Consider the following 26,786-nt stretch of genomic DNA (forward strand, 5'->3'; position numbering starts at 1 on the left):
TAAAAAAGTTTCCCAAGATGCCTGTAATCCCAGCACTTTGGGGGGCCGAGGAGGGCAGATCACCTGGTCAGAAATTGGAGACCAGCCTGACCAACATGGAGAAACCCCATCTCTACTAAAAATACAAAATTAGCCAGGTGTGGTGGTGCATGCCTCTAATCCCAGCTACTGGGGAGGCTGAGGCAGGAGAATCGCTTGAACCCGGGAGGCAGAGGTTGTGATGAGCTGAGATTGCACCACTGCACTCCAGCCTGGGCGGCAAGTGTGAAACTCCATCTGAAAAAAAAAAAAAAAAAAAAATTCCCCAAGCAAGGCATTCTTGAAAGACCCTGGTCTAGAGATGAATGATCAACAAAACTGTTAAGTGTCAAGTTTCTTCTAATATTTAAATCTTGGCAAATAACTTCTAATGCACAAGTGGGCAACATTTATGTTACTTTACATTACTTCTAATATGAAACAATTTTATTTTCGTCAGAACTTTCTCTCCCATTTGCCTGATTTAGCTTGAAAAATTAGGGTAGATTACTAGCTGGTGAGACAGACAGAGAGCCTAGAACTGAGTGATCAGCACTGCTTCGCCCTGTCTTCTTCTTTTCTGAGTGCTCTGGGTTTGGGTTCTTTTTCAGCCATACCCTGAAACGAGGCCCACTGACCTTCAAGGACCACCTGCACATAGTCTTGAGCGGACAGCTTGTCCTTGCGCACAAAGCACTGGTATGCGCCCCCGTCACTTTTGACCATGTGATCCATTATAAGGTTTTCGTGGTTGATCCCTGTGATCCTCACATTTTTTCCAGGGTTGAGGATTTCACCATTGCGGTACCAGGAGAGTTCCTGGTCCTCAGTTCCTGTCACGCTGCAGGACAAGGAAACTTGGCTACCCACGCTGCTTTTAACCTTCCTGGGACTGATGGTGGCTTTCAGTGGCTCTGGAGGTTTTAGTGAGAGAGAAAAAAGGTAAAAACATCACTAGACAGCATTTCGACAACAGGCTGGACTTTCAACAAAGCAAGTGCATCATACAATCATAGTCCACACAGTTCCCATAAGCCACATTATTGCAATCATACTCCACACAGTTCCTATCAGCCACATTATTGCAATCGTACCCCACACAGTTCCTATCAGACACATTATTGCAATCATACCAATCACACCCCACAGTTACTATCAGTCACATTATTGCAATCATACCCCACACAGTCCCTATCAGCCACATTATTGCAATCATACCCCACACAGTTTGTATCAGCCACATTATTGTAATTGTACCCCACACAGTTTCTATCAGCTACATTATTGCAATCATACCCCATACGGTTCCTATCAGCCACGTTATTGCAATCATACCCCATACATTTTGTATCAACCACATTATTGCAATCATACCCAGAGAGTTCCTATCAGCCACATTATTGCAATCATACCCCATACAGTTCCTATCAGCCACATTATTGCAATCATACCCAGAGAGTTCCTATCAGCCACATTATTGCAATCATACCCCATACAGTTCCTATCAGCCACATTATTGCAATCATACCCCATATAGTTCCTATCAGCCACATTATTGCAATCATATCCCACACAGTTCCTATCAGCCACATTATTGCAATCATACCCCATACAGTTCCTATCAGCCACATTATTGCAATCATACCCTATACAGTTCCTATCAGCCACATTATTGCAATCATACCCCAGAGAGTTCCTATCAGCCACATTATTGCAATCATACCCCATACAGTTCCTATCAGCCACATTATTGCAATCATATCCCATACAGTTCCTATCAGCCACATTATTGCAATCATCCCCTACACAGTTCCTATCAGCCACATTATTGCAATCATACCCCATACAGTTCCTATCAGCCACATTATTGCAATCATACCCTAGAGAGTTCCTATCAGCCACATTATTGCAATCATATCCCACACAGTTCCTATCAGCCACATTATTGCAATCGTACCCCATACAGTTCCTATCAGCCACATTATTGCAATCATACCCACACAGTTCCCATCAGCCACATTATTGCAATCATACCCAGAGAGTTCCTATCAGCCACATTATTGCAATCATACCCCAGAGAGTTCCTATCAGCCACATTATTGCAATCGTACCCCATACAGTTCCTATCAGCCACATTATTGCAATCATACCCACACAGTTCCCATCAGCCACATTATTGCAATCATACCCCAGAGAGTTCCTATCAGCCACATTATTGCAATCATACCCCATACAGTTCCTATCAGCCACATTATTGCAATCATATCCCATACAGTTCCTATCAGCCACATTATTGCAATCATCCCCTACACAGTTCCTATCAGCCACATTATTGCAATCATACCCCATACAGTTCCTATCAGCCACATTATTGCAATCATATCCCATACAGTTCCCATCAGCCACATTATTGCAATCATACCCCATATAGTTCCTATCAGTCACAGTATTGCAATCATACTCCAAGCAGTTCTTATCAGCCACATTATTGCAATCATACCCCACGCAGCTCCTATCAGCCACATTATTGCAATCATACTCCACACAGTTCCTATCAGCCACATTTTTGCAATCATACTCCACGCAGTTCGTATCAGCCACATTATTTCACAGAGGAACATTTTGTTTGGGAACATCCTCTTCACTATTTTTTATTTCTGGCTTTATTTCTCTTTGCAACAAATGCAATAATGTTGGTCAAACTGCCTTCTCAGGAGTCTCTGTGAGGATGTTGATATAAATCCACTAAGAAATACAGGCCAGGCATGGTGGCTCACACCTGTAATCCCAGCACTTTGTGAGGCCAAAGCGGGAGGATCACGAGGTCAGGAGATGGAGACCATCCTGGCTAACACAGTGAAACCCCATCTCTACTAAAAATACAATTAGCCGGGCGTGGTGGCGGGCTCCTGTAGTCCCACGTACTTGGGAGGCTGAGGGAGGAGAATGGTGTGAACCTGGGAAGAGGAGCTTGCAGTGAGCTGAGATGGCGCCACTGCACTCTAGCTTGGGGGACAGAGTGAGACTCCATCTCAAAAAAAAAAAATAAAATAAAAATAAAAAGAAATGCAACGTGCTGGCTACCAATAGTGACCTAATTATTTATCATATAAATCCTAATTTGCCTTGTCCCAAGGTGGCACTGGTGGGTTTGCCCTGGGCCATTCTCACACATGTATGCCATATGTGGTTTACCCAGGGCCAATAACACACAATTGTGAGGAAAAAAAAACAAAAACAGGTTGGTATTAGAATTTGTGACCACGAAACAGAGTTTTTCTTTAAAATGAGTCTGAGTGATTTAGACAGGGATGAAACTCTCATCCTCGCCTTGCTATGTTTTCAATTCAACAACCTTAATCCAATGTAGAAAACATTTACTGAGCATCTGTCATATGCCAAGGATGAGGTTAAACTCACAGGCAAGAAAAATGGAATAATATTTGTGGTGCAACTAGCTTGTGCTATAAAATTATCGACTATCTTTCATACATCATTTAAGTCAGTCTTCTAATCCTGTAATTTTTGTGTTATCTCCATTTTACAAAACAGAAAATGGTTATTCAGAGAGCTTAAATAACTCAGCCAAATCCAATCAACAGGTAAATGGCCAATCAAAACAAAACAAAAAAAAATTTTTGGTGAAAGACCTACAGTTACAGATTTTTAAAGGTCAGAAAGTGCTGAGCAGGGAAAATCTGATGAAAATCCTGTCTAGTCATATTACAAATTATGGAAAATGAAAAATAAAGAGAAATTCTTTAAAGCAGACAGCAAAAATGGCAAATGACATACAGAGAAACAAAGATCTGAATGACCTCTGATTGTTTAGCAGAAGCAAATGGAGGCCAGAAGACATATAAATATATCTTTTAAATTAACAAACATCTCTTGTAGATGGCAGATGGCTAAGATTTGCTTTTTAATCCATTCTGGTAATCTTCTTTTATTATTATTATTATTATTGTTTCACTTTAAGTTCTGGGATACATGCAATGAACCTACAAGTTTGTTTACACCTTATATGAAAATTAACTCAAGATGGATTAAAGACTTAAATGTAAAACCTAAAACCATAGAAACACTAGAAGAAAACCTAGTCAATACCATTCAGGACATATGCATGGACAAAGACTTTATGACTAAAACACCAAAAGCAATTGCAACAAAAGCCAAAATTGACAAACGGGATCTAATTAAACTAATAAGCTTCTACTTACTCAGCAGAAGAAACTATCAGAGTGAACAGGCAACCTACAGAATGGGAGAAAATTTTTGCAATCTATCCATCTGACTAAGGTCTAATATCCAGAGTCTACAAGGAACTTAAACAAATTTACAAGGAAAAAAACAAACAACCCCATCAAAAAGTGGGCGAAAAAAAAGCTTTTTTTACCCCAGTTGTTCCTAACTTTTCATCTCACCACACTTTGTTTTCAAGGAGCTCAGTCTTCTAGGTTGATAAGACAAAGGCAATAAATGGCTGTAATAACCAACCAGAGTGATGGAGGGGCCATTAGAGACATAGCACATGTGGAGGAGGGTGGATGGGAAGAGCAGGAAATCCACAGATATCAAGGATGCATAGAACTGAGATCAGTCAGAATGGAAAGATGGAATCACAGAGATTGGGAACCACATGAATTAAGGCAGGGAGCAGGGGCATGTCTGAGAGTTTCTGATTCATTTTGGATGCAACAGAGAGTCCCTGAGATTTTGGAATTAAACAAAGATAACTAAAGAGGGCATTCAAAAATGTTTAGCAAATAAGTCATACTTTTTTTTTTTTATTTTTTAGAAATGGGGCCTTGCTCTGTCACCTAGGCTGGAGTGCAGTGGCACAATCATACAGAGGAGTTTCTGTAGCCTGAAACTCCTCTCCCTTTCTGCCTCAGCCTCCTGAGTAGCTGGGACTACAGACACAAGCCATCACACCCAGCTCAAACATACTTTCAATGGAATCACTAGGTCATAGGTCTCTTGACAAACTAGGGTGAGGAAAACCGGTCATTGAAGACATTACACAGGTCTAGTGTAGGTACAATTAAGATCCAATCTAGGACAGGACAGAGGTTGAGAACAGAGCTGAGTAACTGTGAGATTCAGTTTGTATGACTTGGCAGGACATGGCAGGACTTGGCAGGATGTAGACAGGAAAGGCTTAAAGAGCACCCAACATTTCATGTTTGCATCTGAGGGATGAGAAGGAGGAAGATGTTGATAATAATAACAAGAGCCATTTGGAAGGAAGAGGTGGTGGAGAGTTCAGTTTGGTATCCGACCCTGTTGTTTTGAAGTGCCAACTAAATTTCTGAAAGAAAGCTGGTTGACATACTTGTCTGACATTCAGGAAGGACGCCAAGGCTGTAAGTACAGATTCAGAGCTTATTTTCAGGGGCAAGGAATTCGAAGCTCTACAAATGAAACAGAGCCTAAGGAAAAGGGAAGAGCTTGACAAGAAGACAGTTCTGAATTTGGAGCCCAAGAGAATGCCTTCCAATAGAGAAGAGAGATAGGAACGAAGAAGCTGTTTTCTTCTGCAGTTAGAAGAAGCAGTCAGAAGGGAGGCAGAGAATATTCCAGAAGCATTGGAGAATCACCTGGATGTGGAGGAAGGGAACAATGATAAAAATAAGCACATTAAGAATAAAGGCTTTTAAAATATAGGTAGTGATAAACGCCTTTAGAGAGAGAGCAGTAACATACTCTGAGTTGAGAAGGAGACAGGAGAATGGGGAACAACACATCTTTGTGGATGGAGGCTAAGAGAGTTGGGAAGTGTTAGATAACCAAGTATTAGGAAATAATCTTCCATGTGGAGGAAGCAACATAAGTAATGTGACTTGCAATCAGGAAAGGAATGGGTTTGTGCAGGGATTAGGAAGAAGTTAGATTTAGCAGGAATAGGTTTTTATTAACCCATTTATGCCTGAGGTTACAATTTTTTTTGAATTTTTGCAATCAGACCTTGGTGATGACCTTGCACAGGAGGATGTAAATAACTCCCACATGCTTAGTGTTCCAATAATGGAACACTAGTCATAAGTGGGTTTTAATGCAAAACAATGGGAAATACAACCAGACAGATTTGCTTGAGATGCCTTCAGTACTATCCTAAGATATAAACTTTATTCAATGGAGAACAGGGAGCTAGGAGAGGTCTTTAAACACAGAAGAGACTTTGAGCCTGTGGGAATAATTCTTACTGGCTGTCCAATGCTGCATTATTTTATCCACATGATTCTTCAGCTATAGAAGTGTGACTGTGGATTTTATCATCCATTTCTTTCTAATCCCAGACTATACATGTTCAAATATTTGCAGGATTCAGGCTGGACAGCCTGTTCCAGATAGAGAGTCATTTGGATATTTAATATAAATACATTCTCTTAGGCTGGTGGTGTGCTAAGGCAGTCTACACTCAGGTTGACACTGAAGAGAAAGTTCCATAAACAGGGTTAGGGCTGGGCGGGGAGGGGGAAGTAAGAAAACACTTCTATTGTCACTGTGAGATTCTTGTGGTTAAATTTGTTCAATTTAGTTCATCAAATAAAAATATATTTTCAAAAAAGGAGCATTATATTGGCAACTAAGACCTCCTCTCTGACCAACGCTCTGCCTCCCTTTTCTGGCCATGTGATCTTGGGTAATTCACTTTAATTTGCTTTCTGCATGAGCAAAATTGAGGGTGGTTGAGTAGATTAGATTGTGACCCTGTGATCGCATCCCTCCTTCCTCCAAATCTGCCTCCAGTATCCTTCTGAACACATTCCTCAATGCAGCCAAGGCAATCAATAGAAGATCAAATATATCCATTATATTTGGAGTAGATGATCTATAATACTAGGCACAAGTCTAATATTTGGGTATGTTTGAGCCCCGTACTTTGGCTGATAATAGCCTCATTTAGAAATTTAATGCAGAAATGGTCTGGAAACAGACAAAGGACAACTGCTTTGATTGGCTACCATCACTTGTGCTGAAAGAACAATCCTACCCTCTCTCTCTGTTCATTTTTAGAGAGACCGGCTGTTGTGAATTCATCAGCTAGGAAGTGTTATCTTGAAATCATATCTTGGAAATGTAATAGTCTGTGGCCTAATGGAAATCACAGAGGTTTGGGGATCAGACAGACTTCAAATCAAATCTGACACCCAAGACTCTCCAGTTGTGTAACCTTGGGGAATTCATCTGAGCATTAATTTTCACATCTGTAAAATGAGGTTTCTGTTGATCTCAGCTGGACTGTTTTGGGAGTTAATGGAAAACTACAGAGAAAACATGGAGATTTGCTTATAACAGGAGCTCCATCAATGGAAGCCAACACCACCTTTGCAAGTTACCGTCCAACTTACGTTTCACGTACAGGCGGCCTATCACCTTAGCAGTTCCGTATCTGTTGGACACTTCACAAACATAGCTGCCTGAGTCCGAGGGGCGAATGTTCTCAATGAGCAGCCCCGTCACGGTCTTCTGGAACCTCCCTGAAAGTTCCAGGGGCATGTTGTCCTTCAGCCAGCGGTAATCTGGCTCAGGGTGCCCGAGCGCTTTGCAAGGCAGCTCCACACGCTGCCCAGCCATGGCTTTGCGATGGTCAAACCCATCCAGTATGGATGGGGCTGAGTTCGCTGGGTCTGTAGAAGAAATAAAAACTCTTAGAGGCAGTGAATGAGGAGTTGAAGTGGTCATTTAGAATTGTAGGACTTCAGGTATAATTTAAATATGGTGCATCATACCAACTATTGATACAGATCTTTAAGATTTTATAAGTGAACAGAAAAAGAAGTGCCCTATTCATACAATTTATTTCCTGCTCAGAATTTACAAAAGGTTGAACACTGGTCAGAGCTTCTGTTGGTCATTCCTCAGTAAATGAATAAAAGATCCAGAATGAGCAGGCTTCAACAAGACCTGTCAGCTCAGGCCAAGAATCAGATTGTCTTTTCATAACTGGGAATGTCAGAATTCTCTTAAAAAGATCCTTAATGGGTACAAATATGCAATTTGAGATAAGAAATAAGACCTAGTGGTAGATAGATCAGTGGAATGACTATGGTTTGCAATTATCTATTGTATATTTCAAAATAGCTAAAACAGAAGAATTGAAATAATTATAGCTTAAAGAAAAGCCAAACATATAATGTGATGGATATCCCAAGTACACTGATTTGATATTAACAAATTATATGAATACATTAAATTATCACATGTACCCCAAACTATGTATATCTATTATGCATCAATAAAATATCATAAAATTAATAAAATAAATATTTTTTTAAGTTAGTGGCTCACTCTGTAGCTCAGGCTGGAGTGCAGTGGTGCAATGATTGCTCACCACAGTCTCAAACTCCTGGGCTCAAGTGATCCTCCTGCCTGGGCCTCCCAACATGCTGGGATTACAGGCATGCACCACCACACCCAGCCTAAATAAATTTAAACAGAAAAAAAGAGCAACACTAGGCCGGGCACAGTGGCTCACGCCTGTAATCCCAGCACTTTGGGAGGCCAAGGCGGGCAGATCACGAGGTTAGGAGATCGAGACCATCCCGGCTAACACGGTGAAACCCCATCTCTACTAAAAATACAAAAAATTAGCTGGGTATGGTGGCGGGTGCCTGTAGTCCCAGGTACTCGGGAGGCTGAAGCAGGAGAATGGCATGAACCTGGGAGGTGGAGCTTGCAGTGAGCCGAGATAGCGCCACTGCAGTCCGGCCTGGGTGAAAGAGAGAGACTCTGTCTCAAAAAAAAAAAAAAAAAAAAAAAAAAAAAAAAAAAAAAAAAAGAGCAACATAAGCAGAAATAGCTGTTTAACTTTTGTAAAATTTATTGCACAAAAGAGTTTTACACATAGCTTTTGAATTTTAAAACATTTATTCATTTCACAAATATGTTTTGATCCCCCAGTGTAGACCAGCACAGAGTTAGGGACTAAAGGGAGAGTGGTTGATGAGACAGGTGTCTTCCTGGAGCTCATGTTCTGTTGGGCGGGTGGTGTTGGGGAGCAAGCAACACATTAGCAAGCAAATAAAGATAATTTAGTTTGCAATAAGTGTAGTTAAAGAAAGAAAAAGAGGGCATAACAGAGAGTGAAGTCCACGTGTTATGGGTGTGGAGGCAGCCAGGAGGACTTAAGATATGGTCCTCAGGGACAGACTCTCTGAGAAGATGGTATTTGAGATAAGGTGAATGAGCACTATCGACAGCATGTGGCGTAGCAAGATAGTGGATTAAAAAGAAGCAGCTTGCAAATGATCACTTATGACAGGGCCTTGTATAATTTGCCTGTTCTGTGACATCATCTTGAACCAGGTGAGGAAATTGATAAAATATTCTCAAGAACTGGGTCTGTGGAAACCACGCAGCTCAATGTCCTTCAAGTTTGTTTGAATGCAGTGATGTTCCCAAGGTCATAATCTTTGCATGACTATGAAGAATATAAAATACAGCACCTGATTGGATGCTAAACGTAAAACTCAGTGTTCTCACCCTGCTCGCTATTCTAATTCAACCTGTTTAGAACTTGCATGAAACAATACCCTTGCGTTCCACATGGATATTACAGAAACTTTATAGACTCCTGCCACCTGAAATTTTCTTGTCTTTGCCTCAGTGAGAAAAATGCCATGACTCTTTTGATCTACCTGCAATAAATCTGATGGCCAAGGAATGGATATTCACTGTCCTATCAAATGAGAGCCATCTGGAACTTTGTAATTTTGACGAACATCTCTATTCCCTGCTTCTCTGAGTTTGACTTTTTTAGATTTCACATGTATGTGAGAAAAGACAGTGTTTGTCTTTCTGTGCGTGGCTTACTTCGCTAAGCACAATGCCCTTCAGGTTCATCCATGTCATTGCAAATGGGAAGATTTGCTTCCTTTTTTAAGACTGAATAATATTCCTTTGTGTATATAGGAATGATATTCCTATGCATGTGTGTATATGTATATCAACACAAGTTTTTTTCAAATTCTGGCTGTTGCGAATGATTCTGCAATAAACATGGGAGTGCAGATACGTAATTTCATTTCCTTTGGATATATACCCAGAGTGGGATTGCTAGATCATATGGTAGGTAAAAGGGTACAAAGCTTCAGTTATGCCAGATGAATAGATTCTAGAGGTTTACTATGCAGCACAGTGACTACAGTTAATAACACTATCTTACATACTTGAAATTTGCAAAGACAGTTGATCTTAAACATTGTCATCACATACACACACATACATACACACACAAATGTTAACTATGTGAGGCAATAGATATGTTATTTTGCTTGATAGTGATATATATATATATATGCACATTGTACATCACATTGTATACCTTAAATATATACAATTTTCATTTTTCAATACCTCAATTAACCTGGAGGAAAAATAAACTCTAGCCAAGGTGATGTAACAGGCGAAAATGTGTGGATTTGTAGGAAATTCTGCTTAAAGGCGACTTAGCTGGGAGGGGTGTTTTTATGCATTTTTCCTTTGCTTCTTTACATCACCTGGAAGGTGGATATAAAGGTAGGAGCTGCAGCAATCACTTTGGACTTTGAAATCATATTGAGAATGGAACTGCACATGAGGATAATGGATCAGAAAGATAAAAGCCTGGTCCCTTGTGAAACTGAAGCTGGCAAACCAGCTTCTGGACTTATATACAAGAGAGTAAATTTCTGTTTTAATAAACAATAACATCAAAAAATCATTTATTAGTAGGAAGACTTCTTTAAGAGGCTGTGATTCCGTAGTCAGCCACTGAGGGCAGTCACCAGGCACTGTTGAAAACAGAACAAAAACATTTAGCTGAAATGTCTTGGCTTTCTATTTCTTTTGTGATCATCAGAGATAAAACTTCATTATGAACTTGCTGCTCTTTTTACTTCACTGGTGTCTTATGACAGTGATATAATGAGGGAACCTAAATACTCTTTTAAAGAATACCTGATGAGCTTCCAGGACTCCTCTAATTATTCATTAACTGAAGAATTCTATATTCCAGAATTATAGCCATTCACACGCAGGACTATAGGGCTCCAGAAGGCAAGAGAGATATAAAAGTTTCACAATACCCAGGTACAGAGCCTGTGCCAGCAAAAACTTCATTGCTTCATTTACCTGCTTCTAAAGGAAATTACAAACAGACTTTGAAAAGTATTGGTTTGAAGATCAAGTTATGTTCCTATAGACTGAATAATTAAGTGGAGACAGGCCTAACCAATGATGTCTCACTGATCTCTGGCATCTTCTAGCATGAACCAAGAATCCAGAAAAATGGTTAGCTGTCTGCATCCATGTTACTGGAAGTATCATCACCTGCACACCCAATGGGTTCAGTGAACTAGAAGACACAAAGTTGTGCCTAAAGCCAGCTCCAGAAATGGTCTTGGACATCCTTAACCACATGGGATTTTTTACTTCCTAGTACACTAACTTGCAGACCATATAAACACCATTGCAATATTGTTTAGTAAGTAGAAATCACATCCAAGATAATATGTATTACTTGGGGTAAGCTTCTCTATCATTCTGAACTCTGTCTTCATTTAATTAAGAAATGTGAGAATTGGACACAGGAAGGGGAACATCATACACCAGGGCCTGTTGTGGGGTGGGGGGAGGGGGGAGAGATAGCATTAGGAGATATACCTAATGTTAAATGACGAGTTAATGGGTGCAGCACACCAACATGGCACATGTATATATATGTAACGAACCTGCACGTTGTGCACATGTACCCTAAAACTTAAATTATAATAAAAAAAAGTGAGAATATAATGATAGCTCTCGTTCTTCAGTAATACAGATTTTAGTTACACTAGAGTGGAATATTGAAGATATTAGAAAGTACTATGAAAAAATAGCTGCGAAATCTGTCATTTTACTTAGAGTAGGAAGTAGAAGTAGAGTTGGAGAAGGTGGCACAAAGATGTCACCCCTTTGGCAGGGGTGGCTGACAATAAACACCACAGTGTGCACCTCTGACTTTCTTTGCAGAATAATCCCACAATCTCTGAAAATGAAATGCACCAACTTCTAATGCTATTCATAAAAAATCAACTCTCAATGACTGCACTTAAAAAGTTTTATTCTAACTGAAACTTGGCAGAAATTTCTCAAATATGCTTAAGATAGTACTATGTAATTCTAATGACATTTTTAAAAAATGGCTGAGACAACTGGATATTCACATGGAAAATAATTTAGAACCTTGCCTCACACTACCTACAAAAATTAACTCAAAATGGATTATGGCCTAAATATAACAGCTAAAACTATAAAAACTTTTAGAAGAAAACATAGGGAAAATATCTTCATGACCTTGAAGAGTTCTTAGGCATAACACTAAGAAAACAAGCAACAACAGAAAAAATCAACATAATAAACTTCTTCAAAATTAAGAACTGGCCCAGTGCGGTGACTCATGCCTGTAATCCCAGCACTCTGGGAGGCCGAGGCAGGCAGATCACATGAGGTGAAGAGTTCAAGACGAGCCTGGCCAACATGGTGGAACCCCGTCTCTACTAAAAATACAAAAATTAGCCAGGTGTGGTGGCATGCGCCTGTAATCCCAGCTACAGGCAGAGGCAGGATAATAGCTTGAACCCGGGAAGCGGAGGTTGCAGTGAGCCAAGATCATGCCACTGCATTCCAGCCTGGGCAACAAAGCAAGACTCCATCTCGAAAAAAAAAAAAAAATTAAGAACTGTAGCATTTTCAAAGGCACCATTTAGAAAGTGAAAAAAATTTGAAAATCATATTTCTAATAAAGAACTCAAATCCAAAAAATATTAAAAATGCTTATATCTCTATAATGAAAGAAACAACCCAATCAAAATGGGCAAAATAGTTGACTATTTTACATCACCAAAGAAGATACACAAATACCTAATCAGTACACAAAAAGATGCTCAATATCACTAGGCATTAGGGTAATATGAATTAAAATCACAGTAAGACATGACTTCACACCCATTAGGATGACTGCAATAAAATCACAAACAATGCTGGTGAAGATATGGGGACCTGGAATCTTCATACATCGTTGGTGGAAGGTAATATATACTTACATATGCACACATATACATCTCATGTAAAAATGGCTTGCTGGAGTGCCAGCCTTCACATCCACATCACAGCAAAAATGCTTAAGAATGCCCCCTCAGTGAAGTCACTTTTAAGCAGAATTTCCTACAAACCCACACATTTTTCTCCTCTTACATCACATTGGCTAGAGTTTATTTTTTCCCCAGGTGTATTGTGGTATACTTGCCAAATAAAAGCAGCCAAAACAAGTTGGCATTTTCTTAAAGTGTTTAAACTTCAATTTGCCATAAGGCCCCAACTTCTAGGTATCTACCCTAAATGAATGAAAACAGGTTCACTCAAAGACTTAGGTACAAATGTTCATAGCGGGATTATTCATAATCAAAAAGTGGAAACAACCCAAATATTCATAATTTAGTGAATTGATAACCAAATGCAGTATTTACAGATGAGCAAATGCTTTCCAGCAACAAGAGAGAATGAATGACTAATACATGTAACAACATGGGTGCTGCATGAAAGAAGGCAGACACAAAATCCGTATCCTATATCCATTTATGTGAAATATCCAGAAAATGCAACTCTACAGAGACGGACCATAGATTAGTGGTTGTCTGGGACTGGGGATGGACATTGAAATTGGCTTCAAATGGGTAGGAGGAATCTTTTGGGTGGTGAAAATATTCTAAAATTAAATTGGCGTAATTGTGGCACGACTCCATGCATTTACTAAAATTATTGAATTGAATAAACTGGATGGAGTTTATATTAAAGTAAACTACCTCTCAACAAAACTGTTTTACGAAACCTGAATGAGGTATTTATTTTTTTATTTCAACTTTTATTTTAGATACAGGCGGTATATGTGCAGATTTGTTACATGGGAATATTACGTGATGCTGAGGTTTGGAGTAGAGATCCTGTTCCTCAGGTAGTGAGTATGGTACTTCATAGGTAGCTTTTTTTTTTTTTTGAGACGGAGTCTCGCTCAGTCGCCCACGCTAGAGTGCAATGGCGTGATCTTAGCTCACCGCAAGCTCTGCCTCCCGGGTTCACACCATTCTCCTGCCTTAGCCTCCCAAGTAGCTGGGACTACAGGCGCCCACCACCACGCCCGGCTAATTTTTTTTGTATTTTTACTAGAGGCGGGGTTTCACCGTGTTAGCCAGGATGGTCTCTATCTCCTGACCTCGTGACCCGCCCATCTAGGCCTCCCAAGGTGCTGGGATTACAGGTGGGAGCCACTGTGCCTGGCCCTTGATAGGTAGCTTTTTAACCCAAACTCTCTGCCTTCCACAGTCTAGTGTCCACAGTGTCTATTGTTCCTGTATTTGTGTCCATGTGTGGTCAATATTTAGCTCTTACTTATAAGCGAGAACATGAGGTACTTGGTTTTCTGTTCTTATGTTAATTTACTAAGAATTATGGCCTCCAGCTCCAACCACATTGCTGCAAAGAACGAGATTTCATTCTTTTTTATGGCTTTCCAGTATACCATGGTGTATATGTACCACATTTTATTTATCCAATCTACCACTGATGGACACCTGGGCTGATTTCATGTCTTTGCTATTGTGAATAGCCCAGTGATGAACATACAAGTGCATATGTCTTTTTGGAAGAATTATTTATTTTCTTTTGGATATATTACTCAGTAATGGGATTGCTGGGTCAAATGGTAGCTCTATTTTAAGTTCTTTGAGAAATCTCCAGTCTGCTTTCCACAATGGCAGGACTAAGTTACTTTACCACCAGTAGTGTATAAGCGTTCCCTTTTCTCTGCACCCTCACAGCATCTGATGTTTTATATTTTAAGTGCATTATTGAAGCAATGCTTGAGACAGGCTCTTGTGGGGATATTTGATCATATATCAAAACTGAATAACCAAACGGCACTGTCTTTCATTTTCATCCCCTTCAAATTTTTTTTGTCTCAAAGTCTTCAAACTTTTTTATATATATTACAAAAATTATTTTTATCCCAAACATTTGAAAACGTACAGAAAAGTAGACAAAAATAATATGACACATCCCATATATTCATCATATTAATGGCTCTGGCACCAAACCTTTTCTATTCTTCGTCATGTTTATTTCTTGATAGTTTTACTTTGTTTTTGGTGGTAAAGTATATGCAACAAAAGGGAAGCTATAGGCTGGGTGCAGTGGCTCACGCCTGTAATCCCAGCACTTTGGGAGGCCGAGGCAGGGGGATCACAAGGTCAGGAGATCAAGCCCATCCTGGCCAACATGGTGAAACCCTGTCTCTACTAAAACACAAAAAATTAGCTGGGTGTGGTGGCGCATGCCTGTAGTCCCAGCTACTCAGGAGGCTGAGGCAGGGGAATCACTTGAACCCGGGAGGCAGAGATCGAAGTGAGCTGAGATTGCACCACTGTACTCCAGTGTGGCAACAGAGTGAGACTCCATCTCAAAAACAAACAAACAAACAAACAACAACAAAAAAAAAACAAAAAAGGGAAGCTATGTTATTTTATCATTACATGACTAGAATAGGAGAAAATTTTTGCAATCTACTCATCTGACAAAGGGCTAATATCCAGAATCTACAATGAACTCAAACAAATTTACAAGAAAAACAAACAACACCATCAACAAGTGGGCGAAGGATATGAACAGACACTTCTCAAAAGAAGACATTTATGCAGCCAAAAGACACATGAAAAAATGCTCATCATCACTGGCCATCAGAGAAATGCAAATCAAAACCACAATGAGATATCATCTCACACCAGTTAGAATGGCGATCATTAAAAAGTCAGGAAACAACAGGTGCTGGAGAGGATGTGGAGAAATAGGAACACTTTTACACTGTTGGTGGGACTGTAAACTAGTTCAAACATTGTGAAAGTCAGTGTGGCGATTCCTTAGGGATTGAGAACTAGAAATACCATTTGACCCAGCCATCCCATTACTGGGTATATACCCAAAGTAATATAAATCATGCTGCTATAAAGACACATGCACACGTATGTTTATTGAGGCACTATTCACAATAGCAAAGACTTGGAACCAACCCAAATGTCCAACAATGATAGACTGGATTAAGAAAATGTGGCACATATACACCATGGAATACTATGCAGCCATAAAAAATGATGAGTTCATGTCCTTTGTAGGGACATGGATGAAGCTGGAAACCATCATTCTCAGCAAACTATCGCAAGGACAAAAAACCAAACACCGCATGTTCTCACTCATAGGTGGGAATTGAACAATGAGAACAGATGGACACAGGAAGGGGAACATCACACACTGGGGCCTGTTGTGGGGTGGGGGGAGGGGGGAGGGATAGCATTGGGAGATATACCTAATGTTAAATGACGAGTTAATGGGTGCAGCACACCAACATGGCACATATATACATATGTAACATACCTGTACGTTATGCACGTGTACCCTAAAACTTAAAGTATAATTTAAAAAAGTATATATATATATACACACACACACTAGTATATATACATATATATACACACACACTAGTATATATACATATATATATATATACACACATACATATATATATACACACTAAGGCACATCTGTTCTCTTAGAGCTTAGGATAAAAAGTACATATGTAAAGTATTTAGAAATAATTATTTCAGTTGTATAAATGCCTTACATTTTTGTTACATTTCAAGAATTTCTATAAATATTTCAAGAATTATAAAAAAATTTCATACTTTTATTTTTCTCTTATAGTGAAAATAAAAATAAAAATAACATAAACATAACCACTTTTCACTTATCCCACTATATATGCTACTATAAATAAAAATGAGTATCTATAATATATAATATATAAACAAATATATATAATGTGATGATAAATATTGAGTGTCAACTTAATTGGATTGAAGGATGCAAAGTACTGTTCCTGGGTGTGTCTGTGAGGGTGTCACCAAAGGAGATTAACATTTGACTCAGTGAACTGGGAGACGCAGACCCACCCTCAATCTGGGTGGGCACCATTAATCAACTGCCAGTATGGCTAGGATAAAAGCAGGCAGAGGAACATGGAAAGACTAGACTGGCTTAGTCCTCCAGGCTACATCTTTCTCCCGTGCTGGATGCTTCCTGCCCTTGAGCATCAGACTCCAAGTTCTTCAACTTTTAGACGCTTGGACCTTCGACCACAGACTGAAGGGTGCACTGTTGGCTTCCCTACTTTGAAGGTTTTGGGAATTAGACTGACTTTCTTTCTCCTCAGCTTGCAGACGGCCTATTGTGGGACTTTACCTTGTGATCACATGAGTCAATACTCCTTAATAAACTCTACTTTATATATACATCTATCCTATTAATTCTGTCCCCCTAAAGAACCCTAATACATATATAGAGACTAGACTCCAATTTTTACCTTCCAGACACTACTAACCTTTCAGAAGAGTTGCTCATCATCTCGGAGTTTCAGCAATCTCCTCTAAAACTGTCCCTACTGAAAAGGCAGTCCTCAATACCAAACTCACTTCTTGTGGCTGTTTTCCTCTGGAATTTGGTCCTGTAAGTTTTCACACTAGCTCCTAACAGCCATAAGCAGATGTTTTTTACACATTTAACAAGTCTTTCTAGTTGTCCTCAGAGAAAGAATGACTTGGCCAAATAACTAGCCCTAGCACAGAAATCAAGACCATTTTAAAAAATATTAGGTCAGTTTGTCTATTTTACTGATTTTTTTTTAAAGAAAAAACTTGTTTATTACATTTACTGTTCTTTTGGTCTATTTTCTATTTCATTAGTCTGTTTATATTCTCCCTTAGAAGTAACTTGAACTTATTTCCTGGATGTCTAAATGATATTTTTCTTTATCTTTACAGATCAAAAATTTTATTAGACTATGTTGCATGTTGACCATTCTGGGTCCATTTTTCCAGGTAGGGTTGTGCCATTTTAATATGTAGTCATTATGCATTCTTTTTAATGACAGGAGACTTTTTTTGAATTAGTGTTTTATTATTAATACTTATTCTCATCAATTGCTTGGCTTTCTTTTTAAGAGAATTTAATTATACATGTGTTTCATCATCTTTGTCAGACATGTATACATTTTTATCTCTATTTTTCTTATTCCTTAATATTTTTGATTTCCCATATTATGCTTTCTGTTGTGTTTATCCTCTGATGTGTTCCCTGTAATTTCATTTTAATTTTAGAACTTTTTTATAACTTTTTCCAAAATATGCCACTTTTTGTTTCACAGATTTGTGTTGTTTCATCATTTTATTTCTGATTTATACTGCTCTTTCAAAGCTTCAATCATTTCAAACAAAAAAATATAGTTTTCATATGATTTGTCAGTATTTTTTGTAGTTAATTCTAATCAAAACTTTTTTTAAAATTTTCATTCTTTTTCTTGTGATAAAGTTGTGTTGGGTTAAATCTTTTTCCTTTTTGTTTCATTTTACAATAAGATAGAGATTCTTAGTTAATTAGGAGAAGGTTCCTGCAGGAGAGGATGAAATGAGTATATTTTTCCAGGCTTCTCCCTTGATATTACCTTCAAGGACTCGACATTTAGCCCATCTCTCAGAGCTATATGGGATTGAACTGTATGGGCTTCCACTTCTAGCCATGTGTTTCCTAGAACACTGTTTTTTACATTCTAAGGCTGTGCATGTTGTATTTTCTTTTGCAGTATTTCATAGGATGGAATTCTCTAGGGCCTCCCCTGGTTCCCCAGCCTTCTCTGTTACTCTTTGTATTCTACTCTGGCTCAATTTGATTTCTAAATTGAGCCTTTCCCCTGAGAGTGAGTCTCTGTTCTTCTGAAAGGAGTACTTGCTGAGTACTTCCACTATCTTCAAGGACATAGACCATCACTGGCCTGTGCAAACATTACCAGCCACTCTAATGGCCTTGTGACTCATCTCCAACCTAGACCTCATGCAGTTCTATCCCAGTGTTGTGAGGAGTCTAAGACACAAAGAATTCTCCTCTGCTTTTGGAGATGGGGACCCGTTGGTTATTTGCAGTTTTCTGACACTACCATAATCCCAACAGGCTGACCCCTTCTACTGCCTTCCACCTCTGCTGCTGGTCCTGTTGTTGCCAGTAATCCAGTTGTGTTGAAGGTGCCATCCATGTACTTTTTTCTTTGTCATCCTATTTTATCTGTGTTGGTTTCAGGAGGAGTTTGGGGTCAAACACCAACATGTTTCCACCATGACCCAAACTCCAGATGTACATTTTTCAGTATATTTAAATCTAATTTAAAATGAAATTAATTTCTCTTTTCCTTCAAAGCTTGACATGTTAGAAATGCATTCTGTATTCAGTGTCTACATTCTCATCTTTTAGCATTAACAGATTTCTTCCTCAATTGCTTTATTAAAATTTCAATGACAAAAAATATTGAGTTATTTTCCACATATGGTAGACTCTCATATGAGCCTTTTGGTGGCATGTGACTCTGTGGACCCCTCCCCTCTCCTGGCACCTATCACCTCCCTGTCTTCATCTACACCGTTAGCCCCGAATGTTCAGTCTTATTCCTTGGCTACTATTCGGCAGGTGGCTTAGTGTATGATATTCCCTGGCTGGATTATACACTGTTGCTCTCACTTTTCCAATGCTCACTAGGCAATCCTAGGACTCCCATGGTGACAAAATGCTTGTGACTACTTCTGTCCATTTTTGAAACTTTAGTGAATCACTCCAAAACAAAAAATGAACAAACATCGTGGGATTAAGGAAAGTAAACTTGCCTTTCCAACCCTGAGAGATACATTTAAAAATCAACACTTTATGATTCAGCATGGAGATAAAAAAGGTCACCTGAAACAGAAAGACGGGCTCTTAGATCATCACCACTTATGTCATCATTTGGAGGGAGAAATGCTTATTTACTTATTTTGCGAATCCCAAATTAATTTATATCAGGATCCCCCTCCTACCTCGAATCTTTCCCCTTTCTTTTCTGAACATGCCATTAGAAAATTTCTCTTTAATGCAAAGAGGACGTTTTCTAGGATTTTCTGAATAAGTAGAATATTGTGCTCTCCTTAAAGCTATCATGGATGAAGATGACAGTTATTATTCATTTTCTAATTCATTTTCCCCCCGAAAGACATGATAACTATAAAAGCAAGGGAGAAAATAGCAATTGACTTGTAAAAGAACAGATAAAGAAACAAAAATCCTTGCAAGTTCAAAGGAAAACTAATTTAATTCTGACTTGTATTTGTGCTGGACCTTGAAAGACTATTGGCTATTTTGAAGATGTAAGTGATGAAGAGAAAAATCCCAACAGTACATTATCAAGGACAAAAAGTGGGTGCTCAGGCAGTGATGTGGTAAATTATTCCAATGTTCAACAAGTTCCCTTCACTTCTTCCCATAAAGCATTATTACAAATAAGGTACTTCTCAAATATTGATAGCAAGCAACCTTTGGTCACTTCCATCTCACTATTACAAACTTATAGGATATTTACCACGGGGGGGCAATTTTATATTCTTCAGCTACAAAGGCAAAGGTTGGGTATTTTGTATTTGGTTTTATAATCAAATCAAATGCAATTTGACTGCATTTGAGATGGATATTTGGGATGGAGATGGATCTTTCACTCCTAATGTGCTCCCTGAAATGCTAACGCATCATCATGTGAATGTGTCAATTACTGGTTTGACAAACGTGAAATCTGTATTTCTATGAAATTGTACTCACATTCATTTAAAAGAGTTTTAAAATTCCTAAAATATTTTGGAGAAGGAATTGAAGGCTCCATTTTAGTGGCAACACTCCACAATTTTGATTGAGTCATCTCAGGACACTAACAAAGAAATAGCAGACATAGCAGACAGAGTCTTGATGAGTTTTTACCTGATACAAAAAGTCTGGCGCTGTTGCTCTGCCTCGTCTCTCCGGTGTATCGATGCCGCGTGATGCAGCGGTAGTTATACAATCCATCTTCATTCTGTACATCTTTAATATACAAGGCTCCCGTGGATGTGATGAGAAATCTAGATCCTGAAACAGAGGAAAACAGTGGCTTGGTTAAAAGACAATGAAAGCAACCCAACCACACAGACAAAGTCCTTAAACAGTTTTTTTTTCCCCCATCTGAAGAAACTTAATGAAAAGGCTAAAAATGGGTGCGTGCGTCTGCGTGTGTGTGTGTGTGTGTGTGTGTCAATTAAGGGTCCAAGCTGTTTTAATTTTTTGACTAGCCTACATTAAGGGTTTTTAGTCCTTATGCTATACAATAAATATATACTTAGCAAATCTAACCTCATAAACTTTTTTTTAGATCATGCATTTATCTTACAGAAACGAAGTTGTCATATAATTGGTATATACCGAACACAGAAGATTTTCTTGGATCATTACATTTCCCTTAGAATGTGACAAATTAAGGGAATGTTAACTTTTTGTTGCACATCTCTAGCTTATGAAAGTATAAACTTTTGCCTCAGTTTAAAATGTTTCAATAAAAGCACAAAAATATTAGACTACAAAGCAATAAAATATTCTACATACTTCCCCTAAAAAGGCTGTCTTATTTCCTCACATTAATAACCAATATTTATCACTATATTCTATGACACATATCAATTCTTCCCAGATTCAGTGTTTTAGAATACTCTGTTATTTCTTAATCACTAATTTTTAAAGGGACTGTTCAAATCACTGACAATAACAATTTTCACCTCAAGAAAAAAAATTCATGATCAGTCATTCCCCATTATGTCAGCACAAAACAATGTCCTATCTGTAACCTCTAATTTTTACCGGTAAAGCTTCAGTTGAACAGAAAGGGCCAACATTGAGATCAAATATCAGTGTTAGTTTAAGAGGGCAAAAATGTTTTTTTCCCTTTGAAAATGTAACTTTTAAAGATATTTTTCGCTGTTCAATTTTAATTGGCTGATAAAACAAGTTGGAGCATAAAGGTAAAATGTAAGTGATCATCGTAAGTGGATTCTATAATTTCCCTAAGATAATAAAAATTCTGGTCTTTTACTTTAAAAAAAAAAAAAAAGTAGAGCTGAGAGTGCCTCATTGCACCTTCCTGGTGGGTAACTCAGTACACCTCCTGCCACCGTTAGACTCTTCTATGGGCTATTTCTGCATGTGATGTGATTCCACTAGAAAGAATGTGATTTTTCTCTTTGAAAAAAGACTAAAATGCCAAATAATCAACTTTTATTGCTTATTTTTCTCAGGTTCAGTTGAAACATCCTTTAGTTTATTTCAGTCAGAATTTCCAGGAGTCTTAGCTTCATTGCTTTTGAGCTTTACATATTTAAATTGTAAACAAAATTTCTTGGTCATTTTCTGCAGTAGCTACACACCATGCATAGGTCAGTTTCTCAGATAAATTAAAAATGGTTTATGGTTTTTTTTTTTTTGAGATAAGGTCTGGCTGTATTATCCAGGCTGTAGTGCAGTGGTATCATCTCAGCTCACTGCAGCCATCACCTCCTGAGCTCAAGCAATCCTTCCACCTCAGCCTCCCGAATAGCTGGAACTATGGGAGTGGGCCATCACAACTGGCTAATTTTTGTATTTTTTTATAGAGACGAGATCTCGCCATGTTGCCCAGGCTGGTCTTGAACTCATGAGCTCAAGTGATCCACCCGTCTTGGCCTCCCAAAGTGCTAGGGAGTGTAATCCCTCCCAAAGTGGGATTACAGGCATGAGCCACCATGCCCAGCCTAAAAATGATTTATGAATTATCATGAGTTAGGAGTAATTCCAAAGAACACAGATGTGAAAAAGATCATAAAATAACAGAGCAAATACTGACCTTGTATAAGCTTTTCAAAGGAGCGCAAATTAATTATTAAAGGTAGTATAAAATATCTTTAAAGTAATATCTATATTAACTTTCCAAACAATTCGTTAGACATTTAGTTTAAAATATGCCATAAATAATGCTAGCTATTAGAGAAGCTGAAAAATCTAATGCTGTATATTCCAGATAATTTTGCTTTATTATTCCCCAAAATGAAAGCAACTAAAAATACCTTTTACCACTTGTCATGTGTCATCACACACCAGCCTTTCTTATGATACACATTGTGTATAATGGAAACATTATTTCTCTTTCAATATATTTTGCATACTTACATAATGCTTTAATAATCAGTTCCTTTAAAGTACAGTTTGATAGACAGAAAGGAAAGTCAAAAAAAAAAAAAAGATGATGTATGTAATTCCTGTCACCTTCTTAGCGTGGAGTATTTTCATTAGAATTGATAGGCCATGAGTGGTGGCAAAATACAAGTGGAAAGGATTTTGTGTGCCATTTTCCAGAAAGGTTGAGAAATGCACACAGATAGCAGCAGCCTGCATTATTACCGATTCCAGAGAGGCTCTATTCTCTGGGAACATTTTGTTCTTGTAATATCTAACATTTTTTTCGTTTACCCACTTATGTTAAATAAGGCTTTAGGGCGTATCATTTCAGAAGAACTTGAACCTTTGATTGTCTTAAGCATTTTTTGAGATGTTTACAGGAATGAAGGAGTTGACATTAACTGAGTTTCTGTGCGTAAACCCATTTAAGCCTAGCGTTTCATTATTGGAACGCTAAGCATGTGGCAATTATTTATCTCCTGCTGCTCAAGGTCATTGCCAAGGTCTGATTGCAAAAATTCAAAAAATTGCAACCTCAGGCATAAATGGGTTAATTTGACCTCCTTTGTCTAGTCCTTCATTTCTCAATTTATCTCATCTTGAAATTCATCAACATTTTAAAACGTAAAATAAGGTTGAAAAGTAGGATCTTTTAATTATGAGAGGAACAGGTAAGTCCAGGGTCCTTGGGTACAGTCTCAACTCAGGAGTCCTGTGGAACTATCCAGGGACAACAAGGACACAGCTAAGTCATTAGAGCACCAAATATGTTAGCCCTGTGGTAACAAGGAATCATTTTAACTGCTCCCTAACTTGCCACTGTACCCCACTTGCTACCTTATGCCACCAAAGGTTTCCATGTCATATGGATTAAATGGTTTGTTCATGTCTTTCAATGGGATTAATGGATGTGCTTCTGTTAAAATAGGCAAATGTTTAAATACAATTTATTGGCAGCAAAAAGTGCAAACACACAATTCTGTTTCATTCTGTCTCCCTTTGTGTGTCTTCCTGTTTTATTTTCCTTGGAATACTATTAGCATTTTAACCGGACACAGTTCTAAAACATAGTTCATACTTTTTGTCATGTTAGACACACTGCAATTTAGAGCCTACTGAACAGGGAATGATTTTTGGATTCTGAGTCATCCTTTTGGACATCGATTATTGAGCCATGCTGCTCAGTTACCAGAGGGATGTCTCAGAAGCTATGTGGCATCTCAAGATGCATGGAATGGTCCCAGACTGCCAGATGTTCAAGTCTCTGAGCTTGTCTTTATTAGCTTTTCTGCTTCCTCCTTTACTATCCAGCTGTTATATGTTACTTCCCTTTGTTATCAGTATCTTTGTCAACACACAGTGTGATGCATTCAGTATGCTGAGAGTTAGAAAACAGACATATCAAAGCTGTTAGGACTTTGTATAAACTAAGAGTAAATAGGTTATGAGCAAGTAACATAGTGGTTTTCCAATATCAGTTAACATGAGCTTACATGTTAGTGCCACTAAAATAAATCCAGCGCTTGGTGTCAGTTCAGTCAGCCTGGTTAAGATTAGCATAGGGGCCAGTGGGATATTTCTATGTAGGGACACAAAACTACCAAAGAAAATGGGGCATTAGCCCAGTAGGAAAATGTTGCAGAAACCTTCAGAGTTGGAGTTCTACAGCCACATTCTTCCCATTGTCATGGAGCTGAGCCGCAAAAAACACTCATAGAGCAGTGGGTTCTGAAACTCAGGCACAACACCATTTTGGGTTTTCTTCAAAGGCAGATATTAAAATAGCAGCAGTTCTAGAAATCTATTTTGCTGAACTATGGGTTGTTAATGCTGAAAGTCAGATCTTTAAGATCTGAGCCGCAGAAAGCAGGCATGCATGATCTCCAGAAAGAGGCACATCAGAGTTGATTCTAGAAACCAGCAGGTGTTATAGGTGGTCAGGAAACAGAGCCAAATGATGCACCCATTCGTTGGACCAGCACTGTCCTAGGCTCCAGAAATGCAAAAAGGAGAGAGACAGCCCCTATCTCTAGGGAGCTTATAACCTAAACAGATTTGAGCCTTTGGGTTTAGGAACATCCCAAGAAGTTGAGGAAAAAGGATAGAAGGGAAGAACCTGGAGAGCAATCAAGGAAGTGGCACTGTCCTTGTCTCCCTGGGATGAAGGGGCTACTGATACCCAGGGAGGAAAACTGGTATTTATCCCCATACCTGCTTTTATCCTTGTGTGTTATTCTAATACAAATACTTAATTTTATATGTTAAAGTCCTCATTATTAATGTGCTTGTTCAATCTTCTCAGCTAACTTTTTCTTGTTCTTATGAAGAATCAAATTAAAAGATCTTTCCCTGGTTTGAGGTGCAATAAGCTCCTCCACTTTGAGAGATTTCTCAGTGTGGAAGAAAAAACCTGGGCTTTGGAAGCCAGTGGATCTGAACTACAAAACGGTCCTTGTCCCTTTCCAGCTGTGTGGCCTCAGTCTAGTCATTCAACTCTAAACTTTGCTTTCTTCATCTAGAAAAAAGAGAGATGATGAGTAATCTCTTTGTTCTGCTGTTGAAGATCAAATTAAAATGCATTTATGTCATCTAGCAGATAGTCATGCATCTACTGCACAGCAGAGTGACTAAGCTGAATAATAATGTATTCTATATTTCAAAATAGCTCAGAGAGTAAATTTCAAATATCTCATCACAAAAAAAGGGATAAGTGAGGTGGTAGATATGTTCATCATCTTGATGTAATCATTTCACATCGTGTATACACATAGGTGTGTATATATAGACACACACAAAATCAACACATTGTACCCAATAAATGTATATAACTTTTCAATTGAAAAAAATATTAATAAATAAAAAATTAAATTGGTATCTATCCTAGTAAATGCCATGTTTGTTATTCTGCTGTTCTGGACAATCCACAGGTGTATAAAATGTAGCCTTTGTGAGCCAGACAGGGAAGATCCCACTGACATAAACATAGCAGGGCCCCCTTTCAATTGTTTGTTTGCTTACTTATGAAAGGCAACCGCATATATTAAAGAAAGCATCTGAGTGGTAATGACGTAGATGAATTTTACATCATAATTCTGCCATTTGGAGCTATTTCACCACAGGCAAAATATTTACTAAACCTCTGAGCCAATGTCACATGACAGAGCATTGGTAAACATAGAAAGATATACTGAGTCCATGGAGTATTTTTGTATACCCCAGTGAAAGGCTTGGGGAAGGGAGGATCACAGACATCTGCTATGAACTGAATGTTTGCATCTGCACAAAATTTATATGATGAATTCTTAATCCCCAATATGACAGTATTTGGAAATAAAGCTTTTGGGAAGTAATTAGGTATAGGTGTGATTATAAGGGTGGGACCAGACCTCACTTTCTCTTTCCACCCTGTGGGATCGCAGTGAGAAGGCAGCTGTCTGCAATCCAGGAAGGGAGCCCTCATCAGGCACCAAATCTGCCAATACCTTGATCTTGGACTTCCCAGCCTCCAGAACAGTGAGAGATAAATTTTTGTGGTTTAAGCCTCCCAGTCCATGATATTTTGTGATAGTAGCCCAAGCTGACCAAGATATTATCTTCAGAAGTCTTTTCCACAGTAG

The 26,786-nt window shown here is 38.5% G+C and overlaps 1 protein-coding gene across 3 annotated transcripts in view; it reads right to left on the reverse strand.

Moving 5' to 3' along the window:
• DSCAM (DS cell adhesion molecule) overlaps nucleotides 1-26,786 on the reverse strand; it is an 827,811-nt gene that overhangs the window by 335,825 nt on the left and 465,200 nt on the right. For all 3 annotated transcript variants that reach the window (XM_034948080.3, XM_063601284.1, XM_063601283.1), the window contains exons 4-6: nucleotides 20,911-21,057; nucleotides 7,374-7,652; nucleotides 657-932 (exon numbers count right to left, since the gene is read on the reverse strand). In XM_034948080.3, coding sequence (XP_034803971.3) covers nucleotides 657-932; nucleotides 7,374-7,652; nucleotides 20,911-21,057 — 702 coding nt within the window. The remainder of the gene's footprint in view (nucleotides 1-656; nucleotides 933-7,373; nucleotides 7,653-20,910; nucleotides 21,058-26,786) is intronic.

The sequence above is a fragment of the Pan paniscus genome, chromosome 22 (genome assembly GCF_029289425.2).
Source record: "Pan paniscus chromosome 22, NHGRI_mPanPan1-v2.0_pri, whole genome shotgun sequence".
In the NCBI taxonomy this organism is placed as follows: domain Eukaryota; kingdom Metazoa; phylum Chordata; class Mammalia; order Primates; family Hominidae; genus Pan; species Pan paniscus.